At 42.9% G+C, this 15,068-nt stretch overlaps 1 protein-coding gene and 1 long non-coding RNA gene across 14 annotated transcripts in view; one reads left to right on the top strand and one right to left on the bottom strand.

Moving 5' to 3' along the window:
- Positions 1 to 5,864, bottom strand: part of EMSY (EMSY transcriptional repressor, BRCA2 interacting) — a 108,267-nt gene extending 102,403 nt beyond the window's left edge. For 7 of the 13 annotated variants that reach the window (XM_032166966.2, XM_032166972.2, XM_032166977.2 and 4 more), the window contains exons 1-2: positions 5,567 to 5,863; positions 3,737 to 3,845 (exon numbers count right to left, since the gene is read on the bottom strand). In XM_032166966.2, the coding sequence (XP_032022857.1) occupies positions 3,737 to 3,806 (70 nt within the window). In that variant the 5' untranslated portion in view covers positions 3,807 to 3,845; positions 5,567 to 5,863. Of the gene's footprint in view, positions 1 to 3,736; positions 3,846 to 5,566 lie in introns of all 13 variants that reach the window. The other 6 variants (XM_032166969.2, XM_032166968.2, XM_032166975.2 and 3 more) reach the window with 3 other exon arrangements.
- A 150-nt stretch (positions 5,865 to 6,014) lies between these two features.
- LOC131380688 (uncharacterized) lies at positions 6,015 to 9,346 on the top strand. The gene is made up of 2 exons (XR_009208781.1): positions 6,015 to 6,414; positions 9,040 to 9,346. It is a non-coding gene; the product is annotated as an uncharacterized LOC131380688 (long non-coding RNA).
- Positions 9,347 to 15,068: the final 5,722 nt, after the last annotated feature.

Below are 15,068 nucleotides of genomic sequence, written 5' to 3'. Positions count from 1 at the left end.
TGTTGGATACTATGTAGACATTTCAATGGGGTGGTCACTCTTGAAGCACAAAGCTCTGCTGCTCAGAGTAGTGAAGGAAATACTTAGTTTCAGGAAACATATTTCAGCTTTTATCAGACCCAGAATAGAGTCCAGAAAAAGCACTAGGGATAACCAAGAAGGCAGTATACCCTAAATGTTTATGCCCTCCCCCATTTATGAAATATTTTATTCAACAGATCAGTATTGAGTCCCATTATATATACCAAATGGTGCGCTAATCCTGCCCTCAGGGAGTTAAGTACAGAGGAGAAATACATCATCTAGTGTAGAAGCAGAAGCTTTAATCAGAAAGAGAATTGTGCACCAGGCAGGCAGGGAAAAAAAAAAAAAAGCAAATGTACAAAAGAAATAGAGTAGAAGAACAGATAATGTTTCATATTATTCCAGTAACTTCCAGTAACAGTCAGTAACTATGTTTGAGAGTTTTACACTAAGAGCAGTAAAAATATGTCTGTACTTGGATAGTCCCCAACTCAAACCAAACTACTAATTGAACACTACTGCTACAAGGTATCATGGAGAATATTTCTAGGAACAAAATAAAATCCCTATCCTCAAGGTGATTAAAATCCAACAAGGCACCTAAGAAATATATCCAAATAACTATTTTAAAGATTTTAGTTCACACATGTAAGAGAATAGAGAACCGTAAAAATGGAAAAGTAGTTTGTGGCCAGACTGAGAAAAGCCTCTATTTCCAGTCTAAAATGTTTTTATTTGATACGACTCAGTAATTGATTGATTGTGGGAAGTAACGACAGAAGGCAGTCAGATTTTGCAGCATGCAAAATGTTCAGGAAAATGGCAATGCCATAAAAAGAAATGAAGAGGTCAAAGTGAGGGAATAGTTTGAGAAAAATGAAAAAGAAGTTCACACTTGTGACCTGTGGAATTTATGATGATCAAGGCATTACTTCAGATAAAATAAAATTAACTAAAGAAATACGACAAATATTTCTGACATTTCAAGTCTAAGAAGTCATGTACAAAATCAAGAGACGGCAACCTCACACACAAAACTGGGACTCTGAACACAGTTACCACAGCTATAGGATCCACATCACTTTCTCCTCTTCACAAGAAATGCACTCATTGTAAAGAACCCTATTAGCTTCCCAACCTGCTTCACATTTGTTGATGTCCATTTTGATGGGTATCCTTAGATCCTCACATACCTCAAATTTAGTTGAATTTCTGGTATTATTTTTCATGCAATTCTATCGCAGTGTTAACATAAAAATAGAATAAAATAACAAACACATATGAACATTCCAAAAACGAAAAGTTTGACAAACCGTTTATATAAAGCCCTCAATTTGGTCCATTAAATCAGCCATTCAAATACACTATAGTCCATAAAGCCCCGTGTTGGAGCTACAGCTCAGGAATGATCACAAAAATAGGGAACGGGAGAGGCAAGACAGAGAGAAGGAAGCATTTATCTAGCACTGACACATTCAGTATATATAAAGAAATTCTCGGCCGGGCGCGGTGGCTCACGCCTGTAATCCCAGCACTTTGGGAGGCCGAGGCAGGCAGATCACGAGGTCAGGAGATCGAGACCATCCTGGCTAACACGGTGAAACCCCGTCTCTACTAAAAATACAAAAAATTAGCCGGGCGAGGTGGCGGGCGCCTGTAGTCCCAGCTACGCGGGAGGCTGAGGCAGGAGAATGGCGTGAACCCCGGGGGGCGGAGCCTGCAGTGAGCCGAGATCGCGCCACTGCACTCCAGCCTGGGTCAAAGAGGGAGACTCCGTCTCAAAAAAAAAAAAAAAACAACAACAACAAAAAAAAAGAAATTCTCTATCCCAATTTCTTTATATGTATGTAAAATCTAAGTATTTAACATCTTATATTAAAATGATTTATAACTATTTTTTAAAGGATACAGCTAATTTTTAAAAACTGTATGTACCTTTTCTAAACTTTGGACCTAGAGTTAGCATTTGAAGACAATTCAAAGGTTTCATTGTTATGATAATAAGCCAACGGGTGGGGAGGAAGTCTTTGGCAAATCACTATCAAAGCTCACCTCCCAAAGTGAGGGGTCAATGAAGATGATATTACCATACAAGATGACTGTTTTCTTTCATATAGAAGCACTCTGCAGCAACATTACCCACACAGCTCTGACTAAAATTAGGAATAAATTTAGACTTAGAGGTTACCATTTTTATATTTAAACATAATCTCTCAATTCAAAGGCCCCTAAGCCCAGAAACCCCAATCTACTGTCTTTGAGATATGTTCTGCAATTTCAGCTATTAAATAAATATGAGTCCAACTTTATAATCGGCAACTAACAAGTTATATTAATTGTATGTAAGTGTGTGTAGAAAACTATCTTCAGATTAGCACTAAAAGTTTGGATATAAGGTTAAAAAAAAAAAAAAAGATTGACATCCCTCACACCCTCTTCAAAAACAACTCTCTTAGACTTGCTTTAAAAGATGCTGCTAAAAAGTGATTTGAAATCCTCATAGTGGCCTTGGGTGGAATAAAAAGGACAGGCAGGGCCAGAGCAGCTATGATTCTATCTGATTTACAAAGAAAAATTCCCAACAAAGATTTACTATGATGGGCCCTTTATGTATACTGTTAACACACGTAACAAACTAATGAGGCAGATAGTGTTCTCCTTTTATTTTTTTTAACAAAACTATCAACAAATTTAGGAAGAATAAATAACTTGTCCTTGGTTACATGGGTCATTCGTAATAATACCAAGACCCCAGGTCTGTCTAAATTCAAGACCTATACTTTTCCTTTAAAATCACAGATATCTAAATAATGCATATCCACTGCCAAAACATTTAATCTTCTTTTTCAAATTATTTTTTCAATTATTTCATTTATTGTGCTAGCCAGAGACTACAGTGGTAAATAAGACACAAGGTCCTCATAGTCTAAGGCAGCATTTCTCAACCAAAGATCCTCATTTGAACCACAGAACACAAAATGATTTGAGTAATAACTCTTTTCTCAATTTTCCCAAGGAAAGTAGTAACTAATAGCATTCTAGATGCACAGGGCGAATTTACATACAAAGGATACCTTAGCATTAGGGTTTAATTCTTTCCCTCAATGCTGGTGGAGAAAAGCTGCTGTAAGGGAAAAGAAGCACTAAATACTAAGTTACAAGCATAAAATGTGTTTTATTATTGATAGTAAAACATAATTTGAAAAAGTGAGCATAGCTTACATCAACTTAGAATTCAGAAATAGTATGTAATTGACACATACAATCATGAAGGTTAAGAGTATGTTAAACTGAGACTGAAAGCATACTCCCTGGTTCAAATACTGACTCCATGTCTATCACCATTACCTTGGCTTCTAAGCTTCATCTGTAAAATGGAGACAAAACAAACAAACAAAAAACACCTACCTTTTAGGCTTTCAAAGGACAAAGCTAATTCTTAAAATATTTAAATTAGATGTTATATAAAAAAGACTCAGAATAGCCAAGTAGCCCTCAATAAATGTTAGCTACTAGTATTATTACAATTCACACACCTACTATTTACAAAGCACTATGTTAGGCACTGAGGGAAACAACGAGTAAGATGGGAGCTGTATCTCCAAAGAATTTCTGATGTAGCGTGAGATATGACATCCATGCAAACAGCTATGACCTAGGCAGAAAGGGAAAAAAGGTATCATAGAGAGGTAAAAAACAATGAACGTCATACCCAATTTTCGAAGAATCCTTTTGCATTCATCCCTGCTGAGATCCAAAAGGGTTGGCCACACAACAGGCATTGCTGCTTCTGTTTGGTAGCCCCAAAGAGCTTGTCCTCCCTACCAGAACAAAAAAAAAAGTCAAATTATCAAAGTACCAAAGTACATTCAAGGGGCCACTCACCTGGAGATCCAGCCACAGGCTAAGAAGTAAACCAAAAGATATTACTATTTTACAATCCTTTCTCACCACCACACTTTCCAACTTTTGACAAATCAAGAATTAAGTCATTTTAACTATCACAGTGGAACGAACACAGACTTTAGAGCCGGACACCTTTAGGTTTCTAGTCCCAACTTTTCAACCTACTGGTTGAGCCTAAGCTTTACACATCTATAAAACAGAGGTAATACCACTCAGTTTGTTATGCGTATTAAAGAACACTATATGTAAAGTTCTTTCATAGTGGCTGGCATTTCATGTAATAAACAGGTGGTACTACCAACCTTGGGCAAGTTGACTCCTGTCAGCTTTCTCATTTATGAATCACATGAGATAAAATTTGTAAAGCTCCTAGCAAGTCAAAGAAACTTAATAAATAACTCTCCTCGTGCTCGCTTCGGCAACACATATACTAAAATTGGAACGATATATATATATATATATATATACTCTCTCAAGTCTTAATGGAATATGAATTTTGATCCTGTAGTTATTAAACAACCATTTACCAACAGTTGAGCTGCCAGGAACTTACTTAGAACTGGGAATTTCCTCGTGTAAAAGACAAAAAGACACGGCGCTGGGGGCACGCGCAACACTTGCTTAGCACAGAGTAGAGCCGCTGTAAGTATTTGTTAAATGGGTAAGTGAATGGTTGACGCGCCTGAGCAAAATGAATGAATGAATGAATGAATGAGCTCACTGTCTAGCCTAGAAGTCAGACACCGAACCGAAATAACTGCTATATCCCGTTCCAGGCGCTGGGGCTGCTAACTCCAATTCTGTGTCCCGAGGTGAGCCCCCCTCCCCCTACTTCCCATAGTCCTCTCAGCTCAGAACCAACCCAAGGCAAGAAGAACTGGACTGCGCGCCCCAGCCAGCAGTATGACATAAAGAAAAGGGGTGGGGAAGAGGAAGAAGGGGCAGAGCCAAAGGAATCCGCTCCCTCCACAAGCCAGTCCCCGCCTTCCGACAGGATCTTGGAGGCGGCCGGCGACTGCTCGAACCTAGCACCACGTCACGGCATCCCGGCGCGTCCCAGCCAGGGGACCCCAGAGCGGGGCCGCAACGCATCGGAAACCCGGGCAGTAGTTTCCGGAGCCCGCTCGGGGAACCGGGATCTTGTAGGTTCCTTCCCCACTCAAGTGTCAAGGAGACAAGCCCGCCCCGCCCCCTCTCCAAACACGCACTCCCCAGCAGCACCACAACAAGAGCAGCCAGCCCAGGCTCCTCACCCGGGCCTCTCGGCGCCGGTCCCAATGTCAAGTCCACGACCCAAGTCCCTCCGGGCCAGTAGCTGTTGTCAGGGGTCCCGGCCGGCACCCGCGCCTCACTCCCTCCCCAGCAGAGAGGACAACCGAGAGAGAGTAAGCCAGCGGATATCCAGCCAGACGACCTGGACTCACCGGGAGTCTCCCAGAGCTAGACCCCCGGAGTCCCAGCACCAGGCCAGCCAGAGTCCCCCTGAGTCCACCTCGGGGAGCCCCACGATCCCGTTAGGAAACAACGGAGGATGGGGCTGGGAGCCCCAAGCCGGGCTCCGAATGGTTGGCCCGGCGCTCCTCTAGCCTGGCTGACCTGCCAGCTCTTCCCAGGACCCTGCCTGAGAATCACCCACCTGCCCGGCCTTTCGGGGCTCATCTAAAAGGCTCCTCCGCCAAGACTAGGGGACACCAGGAATTGGGTTTGTTTGCGGTGCCTCTGAAGGGGCAAGATGGCGACAGGTAACAGGGCGCAGGCGCAGCCGCGCGCGGCCAGTCGGGAGGTGTAGTTCCCCTTTCCCGCCTTTCCGAGAACAAACACCAAAAGGCCTCCATTCATCTTGTCCTTCTTTTCCTCCGCGTTATGAAAGAAAAGGACAGACATCGCGGAGGGTGCTGGGAGTTGTGGTCCGAATCCAAACTCCAACCTCTTTCGCTCCAGGTTTGCTGTCGTACGCGCAAGGAAGGCCGGGATTGTAGTTCCCTTGGTTTCTCCTGCATACCCTCCTGTCTCTGGCTTCGCGCGCCTCTCCTGGGCTGCCGTCTCCCAGCCAATCTGCTGCGCTCTCTGCTACGTGTGGCGTCACACGTCGCGACCAAGATGGCGCTAGCGGCTGGAGCAGGGGCTTTGCTGCGACCTTTAGGGTAGTGAGGTTAGGGACGATGGGAGAGCAGCTTTGTTCCTGAAGTGCCGTCGAGGATTAGGATCGAGTTTCTTCGATCGTGAGGGCAATTATTAGCGGCCTCTAGCCCCCCAGACGGCATCTTGAGGAGAGAGAATCCACGCTTCGAGAACTAACATAGTGGACATCGCAGTTGTCCGTAGCGGATTTGCTGGTTACGGAGTTGCAAGTAGAGAAAGGGAAATCCGAGCGTTCTCGAGTTGGGTTTCCTCCACGTGTGAAATGGGAATGGTAGTGATATCTCGTGCTATCTCTGTCAAGGGCAAGAAGGAGAAGGAATTTATTTGAGGACCTACGACGTGGTAGGTTCACCCTCAGCCTTTGTTCTTATTTCATCTTATTTGTGGAGAAGGTCTTTTCGTTCCTATTTTACAGGTGAGAAAAGGGGCCCAATATATAGTTATTTGCGGCCATAAAATAGAAGCCAGTTGCCTGATACTGAAGATTCAATGAAATCTTGTGATTGATTTCCCTCTTTAAATTTTGTACTTTGGGTAACATCGGATCCGGTAGAAACGCTCGTCAGAAAGAGTTCTTGATATGCATTCTACAATTTCCAGACATAGTTTCCTTCTTGAAAAATTGGGTTAATACTACCCTATAGGGATCTTGTGATGCACCACGTAAACGTTGTGAACCACTATACAAACGTATGAGACTCTTCATGTTCTTGAGTGGAACTGTAGGTTAGGAAGAGAAGGTAAATAACAGCATTTAAGTTTCCTACTACTATTTGCCCATTAGCTAAAAATACCCTCTGAGGTCTAGGAAAATCACTATTGTTGAAACCCAACCTACACCTTCAGAAAATCGTAAAGTGGGACATATTAATCACCAGGCCCTCCCTCCGCTGTCTCCCTTATCTTCCTATGCATCCAGTTGCTTAAGAACTCTTGGAAAGATAGTAAGTGAAATCTTCATAGAGGATTTTTGTACTTTAACATATAGTATTTGATTTGAGCCTCACAACATTTCAGTGCGACAGGTATGATTAAGGTCTTTCATACTATGAATGAGAAAAACATAGATGTTCCAAGGACTCACCAAATTTCACGGAGCTAGGAATTGGAAGAGAGCTAGGCTTTGTAATCCCAGGTCTTCTGACCTCCAAGTGTCCTTTCCTCTACAATGAATGTCAAAATGACAATGAATGTCTACTCCTCTACAATGGAGTAGAAATTGAAAGACAAGGGGCTTACAAAACTGACTCTGACCTTAAGAAGTAGCATATGAGTGATGAATTATTATAGTCAATCCTTGTGCTTACTAAGTGCCACATACTGGTCTAAGCATTTTACATAGTAATTCAGTCCTTAGAACAACTTTATGAGGTGGAAACTTTTATTATCTCTAATTACAAAGGAGGCAACTAAAGTCTAGGAAAGAAGCAAAATAGCTTGCCTAAAGTCACACATAAGAAAATGGTGGCTCACGCCTGTAATCCCAGCACTTTGGGAGGCCGAGGCAAGTGGATCATTTGAGGTCAGGAGTTGAAGACCAGCCTGGCCAACATGGTGAAAGCCCACCTCTACTAAAAATACAAAAATTAGCTGGGCGTGGTGGCATGTGCCTGTAATCCCAGCTACTCGGGAGGCTGAGACAGGAGAATTGCTTGAACCAGGAAGGTGGAGGTTGCAGTGAGCCAAGATCGCTCTACTGCATTCCAGCATGGGCAACAGAGCAAGACTCCATCTTAAAAAAAAAAAAAAAAGGTAGAGCTGGGATTTAAACCTGATTAGGTTGGCTCCAGAGCCTATGCTCTAGAACAGTGGTTCTAAACTTTAATGGTCAATAGGAACCGCTTGAGGATCTTGTTAAAATGCAAATATTGGTAGTATAGGTATCAGGTAAGGCTTGGATCCTATAGTCTTAACAGGCCCCCAGGTGATGTTGATGGTGCTGGTCATTACATACTACAGTTCACATCTTCCCTTTTCTCCTAAACATATTTATTTTGCAGCCAGAAACTACCTTTCCCATGCTGCCTGTGACTGCTTTATAGTCTCAAATGTTCCCAACATGCTCTTCCTTAGGGATTAGACTCAAACTTTTTCCTCAAGAAGCTTATCCTGCCCCTGTCTTTCCCTCTAGGATAAGACAGACATCCCTGCCTCTGCTCCCCCACCACTTTGTGTACACCTTGTTACAGAGCTCAGAACACTGAATTATGGCCATTTATTTGAAAATCTTCCTGGCTGGGCGTGGTGGCTCATGCCTATATTCCCAGTACTTTGGGAGGCCGAGGTGGGCTGATCACTTGAGGTCAGGAGTTCAAGACCAGCTTGGCCAACATGGTGAAATCCCGTCTATACTAAAAATAGAAAAATTAGCCGATCATGGTGGTGTGCATCTGTAGTCCTAGCTACTCTACTCGGGAGGCTGAGGCAGGAGAATCGCTTGAACCCAGGAGGTGGAGGTTGCAGTGAGCCGAGATTGCGCCACTGCACTCGAGCCTGGGCGACAGAGCAAGACCCTGTCTCAAAAAAAAAGAAAAGAAAATCTTCCTGACTGGACAACGAGCTCTTTGAGGAGAGGAACCAGTCAGGTCTGTGTACTGTAGAGCCTAGCATATAATAAGAATAATAGCTAATACTTACATAGGACTTTCTGTATTCCAGATCACGTTATACACATTAACTTGTTTAATCCCTACTATAACCTTACAGATACACTTTTATCCCCATTTTATGAATGAAGAAACTGAGGCATAGAGAGGTTAAATAGCTGGCCCAAGGTAACAAGCTTGTAAGTAACAGAGCCATGATTTTAAATAAAAGCACTTTGGCTCCAGGAAATGTGTGGTAAATAAAATGAGAGCCACTCTACACTCAACCAAAGAAGAAAAACTGAGACTTACTATCCTATTAGACATGATTATAACTACCTCTAGTCTGGGAAAATACACAGAAATCTGTTCCCCTGGCCAGGTGCGGTGGCTCACGCCTGTAATCCCAACACTTTGGGAGGCCGAGGCGGGCGGATCATCTGAGATCGAGAGTTCGAGACCAGCCTGACCAACATGGAGAAACCCCATCTCTACTAAAAGTACAAAATTAGCTGGGCATGGTGGCACATGCCTGTAATCCCAGCTACTCGGGAGGCTGAGGCAGGAGAATAGCTTGAGCCCAGGTGGCGGAGGTTGTGGTGAGACGAGATCGCGCCGTTGCACAGCCTGGGCAACAAGAGCGAAACTCCATCTCAAAAAAATAAATAAAATTTTTTTTAAAAAAGAAATCTGTTCCCCTTTGCTGGATTTACTTTTTTTCCTTTCTATCCTGGACCCCATGGTTATTTATTTCAAATTCAGTCTCAATCAGTACTTTCAAGTTTATTCAACCATCTCTGTCCTTCCATCAACCCTGAAATAGTCCTCAACCTGTGATCAGTTTCCCATCTTTCCTCATGTTTGATATAGCTGTTAGTTAACTCTTAGTGCATAAGAAAAATTATCCCAAACTTTAGTGACTTAAAACAAGAATAATTTTTAAAAATTTTATACAGTTTTTGCATTTTCTATTGGAATCAAGAGTGGCTTAGCTGGGTGGTTCTGGCTTGGGGTCTCCCAAGCAGTTGCAGCTATCTGAAGGCTGGCTGGGGCTGGAGGATCAGCTTCCAAGGTACCTCACTCATATTGGTTGGAAAGTCAGCAAGGAAAGAGGCCTCAGTTTCTCACTATGTAGACCTCCCTATAAGGCTGCTTGAGCATCTTTGGGATATAGTAACTGGATTGCCCCAGAGCAAGTGATCCAAGAGTGTTACAGAAGCTATAATGTTGCAATATGTATACAGAGAGATTTAGATATAAAATCAGATTTTATATATGTTTGTATAAATGTATATAAAACTCACGTACTCTGAAGGTGAATTTGTACAAAGCAGTAAAGCTAGAACAACTGGTGGGAATAAGTTGAAATAATACTGCGTAGTGTTTATTACAGACCCATTATGAAAAGAACACCTTGCTTATCTTATTTAAACCTTACAACATTCCTATGACTTGGTAATTATTGTTCCATTTTACAGTTGAGGAAACCAAGCCCTAGAGAAAAATCATTTGTCCAAATTCAAATATCACCAGAAGACTCTTCCCCGAATACACAGGTGTTAAGGAGGTCTGGTTATCTGTGATTCCATAACCATTGCTGTGGCCTAAATTATCTGTTTTGCTCATGAATCTCCAATTTGGGTGGCACTTAGTGGAGACAGTTAATCTCTACTCCTCTTGACATCAGCAAGGGAAATTTGAAGACTGAGGTCTGGAATCTTATGAGGGCTCGTTCATTCATAAGACCAGCAGTTGCCATTGGCTGTTGTCTGGAATCAGTCACAGACCCACCCAGGTTCAAGGAAAGGGGAAATAGATTTTATCTCTTGATAGAAGCATAGTAGCATCCTGGAACACCAGAATATTACTGTGCTCATTTTTAGAAATATCAACTGCCATAGTCTATCTTCTGTCCACAACAGTTCATATTCCTCCCACATGCAAATGCACTCATTCCTACCACCCAAAGTCTTTCCATTTTGGCAACATGCTTAGGCTTGAGATCCAGGATCTTGTCACCTAAATCAAGTCCATATATGGGTTAGGTTTCTTAGGTGCAGTTGCTTTCAAAGTAAAGACTCGGCAACTAAAGAGACAAGTTACCTTTTCACCACACATCCAACATACAATGGTGCGACAGGCATGCAAAAACCACTGTAGACCTTAATCAGAAAGGGGAATAAAGGAGGCATGCCAGGGCCACTGGTTCATAACAGCTCTGATGCTAGTTCCTTGATCAGGAATGATCTCTAGGAATGATTCTCTACAGCTCTTGACTCTACCCTCAACAGAGGCATTAATGATCTCTAGGAATTATTCTCTACAGCTCTTGACTCTACCCTCAAGCCTCTGGGTTCTGCTTTCAGAGGCTTTCTTTATTTTCCATAAAATATAGCCAGTGTTTGAGAGCAATTATTTATTTATTTATCTATTTATTTGTTTGTTAAGATGGAGTCTAACTCTGTCGCCCAGGCTGGAGTGCAGTAGCATGATCTCGGCTCACTGCAGCCTCCACCTTCAAGGTTCAAGCGATTCTCCTGCCTCAGCCTCCCAAGTAGTTGGGACTACAGGCATGCGCCACCATGCCCTGCTAATTGTTGTATTTTTAGTAGAGATGGGGTTTCACCATGTTGGCCAAGCTGGTCTCGAACTCCTGACTTTGTGATCCACCCGCCTCAGCCTCCCAAAGTGCTGGGAGTACAGGCGTGAGCCACCACGCCCGGCCATGTCATTATATCTTTTTTAGATGGATGAATATTAAATTTATGTATTTATTATTTTTTTTTAGATGGGGTCTTGCTCTTGTCGCCCAGACTGGAGTGCAATGGCATGATCTCGGTTCACTGCAACCTCCGCCTCCCAGGTTCGAGCAATTACCCTGCCTCAGCCTCCCAAGTAGCTGGGATTACAGGCACATGCCCCCTCATCCGGTTAATTTTTGTATTTTTACTAGAGACGGGGTTTCACCATGTTGGTCAGGCTGGTCCTGAACTCCTGGCCTCAGGTGATCCGCCTTGGCCTCCCAAAGTACTGGGATTACAGGCATGAGTCACTGTGCCCAGCCATGTCATGATACCTTTTTTAGATGGATGAATATTAAATTTAAAAAACAAAATGATCCGTGTGCATAGAAGGAACTAAAGGGGAAAAAGATCAATCTGAAAACAAACTATATAGAACAGCATACCAGCTTCATACTAACATGGTAAAAGCAGAGGCTTTGGGTAACCAAAAAGTGTGCTTTTTAAGCATGAGAATAATTCTAAAGGCTAGCTATATTTTTTCTTCCTTCTAAAAATAATCTCAGTTAAAGAATTTACGTATAAAGTTCATTTATCATCACCCACTGTGGGTGAAGCTCTGTCAGGCTCTGGAGAAACAAATTACTAAACATGATCAACTGCCCTTCACATACTCATAATCTAGTGAGGGAGACAGACACATACACAGATAATTGCCATACAATATGGTGTTCATGGTATTAGCAAGTTTTTTGTTTGTTTGTTTTTGTTTTTAGTTTCACTCTTGTCACCCAGGCTGGAGTGCAACTGGCGTGATCCCGGCTCACTGCAACCTCTGCCTCCTGAGTTCAAGTGATACTCCTTCCTCAGCCTCCCAAGTAGCTAGGATTACAGGTGCGTGCCACCACGCCTAGCAAATTTTTGTATTTTTAGTAGAGATGGGGTTTCACCATGTTGGCCAGGCTGGTCTTCCAACTCCTGACCTCAGGTGATCCACCCTCCTCCACCTCCCAAAGTGCTGGGATTACAGGCGTGAGCCACCACACCTAGCTGGTATAAGCAAGTTTTAAGAAAAGAGTTCCTGTAATCCCAGCACTTTGGGAGGCCGAAGCGGGCGGATCACGAGGTCAGGAGATCCTGGCTAACACGGTGAAACCCCGTCTCTACTAAAAATACAAAAAATTAGCCGAGTGTGGTGGCGGGCGCCTGTAGTCCCAGCTACTCGGGAGGCTGAGGCAGGAAAATGGCCTGAACCTGGGAGGCAGAGCTTGCAGTGAGTGGAGATCTCGCCACTGCACTCCAGCCTGGGTGACAGAGTGAGACTCCGTCTCAAAAAAAAAAAAAAAAAGAAGAAGAAAAAAAGAAAAGAGTTAAGGAGCCATTAATTCTTCCTAGGAGCTAGTAAGGAAAAGTCACCAAGAAGACATTCAAGTAGGGCCTTAAAAGACAGAAGTTCAACAGACAAAGGAGGAAAGGCTATTCAAATCTGAGAAAGAAATAGCAATGGCCAACTCACAGGCATAAACATAAGAATTTTGGGAAATGCATACATTTCAGTTTAGCTAGGTGGGGGTTTGGGGTGGCCTCATTACCACTGGTTGGAGGTGAAAGTCCCAACTCTCCACTTGGCCTTGTCTGACACCATCCCACCTGAGAAGGGAAGGGCACCTCTTTGCCACCAGGTACAGGTGAAATTCCATGTTTTACATGTGGTGGGCTGACAAGGGTGAGGGGCAAGTATTAGGAGAGGGCCTTGTTACTGTCCATTGAGGATGAAAGTCTAAGCTTCCCCCTCTGTCTTCTCTGACATGAACCCAGAAATGGAGAAAGGAATTTGGGTGGTCTCATTAGAACCTGGCCTTTGCTGGTGGGGGTAGGGGTTGGGTTGTAGTTTTTTTCCCGTGGTACTTATCTGGAGTAGAGACATTATCATCTAAAAATGTTCTGTCTTGCAAAGCTGCTCCTTTCCCAGTCCTTTGACTAGACAGAGCAGGCTTTTCTTAGGGCTTTAAAAAAAAAATGCTGTGCCCATTGGCATTTCTGAGTTGCCAGCTTCTCCAGTACCCAATCTGGGATATATAAAAGAAAACCCAGGGAACTCATTACTGTGTATTCCTTGGGTCCCAGATCCTTAGGTGGTCTGCCTTCTTGTCACCTTTCAGATTCTTCTTACATCTGTTTTATGTATAATGTTTTACATATAGTGTCCAGGGTTTTTAGCTGTACCTAACTGAAGGAATAGGGAAAAGTAAATATACTCTTTCTATAAGTGGTAGTCTGAGGTCAAATGATTTGTTACAAAGCTGCCAAGGCAATGCTCTGTGAAAGCCACCATTAAAAGAATGCAACAGTGGGCAACAGACTGGGAGAAAAATACTTGCAGAACACTTATCAGACATAAGACTCGTATCTAAGTAAGAAAACAACCCCATTTAAAAATAGGCAAAAGACGCTTCACCGAAGAGGATATACAGATGGCAATAAGCACAAGAAAACACACTGAACACGATTCGCCATAAGAGAAATGCAAAGTAAAATGACAATGTTAGAGCTGGGTGCAGAGGCTGTCTCCAGATGCTGAGACAGGAGAATCACTGGAGCCCAGGATTTCGAGGCTGTAGTGTGCCGTGCTTGTGCCTGTGAATAGCCACTGCACTCCACCCTGGGCAATATGGTGAGACCCCGTCTCTTAAATCAAATAAAATCATGATACAATACCACTACCCACCTAATAGAATGGCTGAAATAAAATACATTGACAACACCAACTCTGGTGAGGATGCAGAGCAACTGGAACTCTCATACATGACTGATAGAATGCAAAATAGTATGGCCACTCTAGAAAGCAGTTTGGCATTTTCTTGTAAACTTTCAAACAGTTACCATATGACTCAGCGATAACGTTCATACACATTTTGCCTAGAGAAATGAAAAATTTCACATGAAAACATACATGAGTGTTTAGAACAGTTCTGTTCATATTCACCAAAAACTGGAAATAACGAAATGTCTTTCAGTGGGTGAATAAGCAAACTGTGGTACATTTATACAATGGAATACTACTGAGCAATAAAAAATAGGTAAGATACACACAAGAAGTTGGGTGAATCTCAAAGGCATTATTCTGAGTAAAAGAAGCCAATACCCAAAGGTTACATACTATATGATTCCATTTACATGACATTCTCCAAAGGGTACAAATATCACAACAGCATACAGATCAATGGCTGCCAAGGGTTTGGAGTTGGGGGAGGGTGATGGAACTGCTCTGTATTTTGATTATAGTGGTAGTTACAAAAACTTTGTTAAAATTTATAGAACTGCCGGGCACAGTGGCTCACTCCTGTAATCACAACACTTTGAGATGCCGAGTCGGGAGGATCATGAGGTCAGGAGTTTGAGACCAGCCTGGCCAACATAGCGAAACCCCACCTCTACTAAAAATACAAAAAAATAGCCAGGCGTGGTGGCGAGCACCTGTGATCCCAGCAACTCGGGAGGCTGAGGCAGGAGAATGGCATGAACCTGGGAGGTGGAGCTTGCAGTGAGCCGAGATCACGCCACTGCACTCCAGCCTGGGCGACAGTGAGACTCCATCTCAAAAAAAAAAAAAAAAATTCTATATCATAAAAAGTATGTGATGCTGTATGTAATATTTTAGAATTTATTT

This window comes from Hylobates moloch, unplaced genomic scaffold (genome assembly GCF_009828535.3).
Source record: "Hylobates moloch isolate HMO894 unplaced genomic scaffold, HMol_V3 SCAFFOLD_11, whole genome shotgun sequence".
Taxonomy (NCBI): domain Eukaryota; kingdom Metazoa; phylum Chordata; class Mammalia; order Primates; family Hylobatidae; genus Hylobates; species Hylobates moloch.
This window is presented reverse-complemented; position numbering and strand designations above follow the sequence as displayed.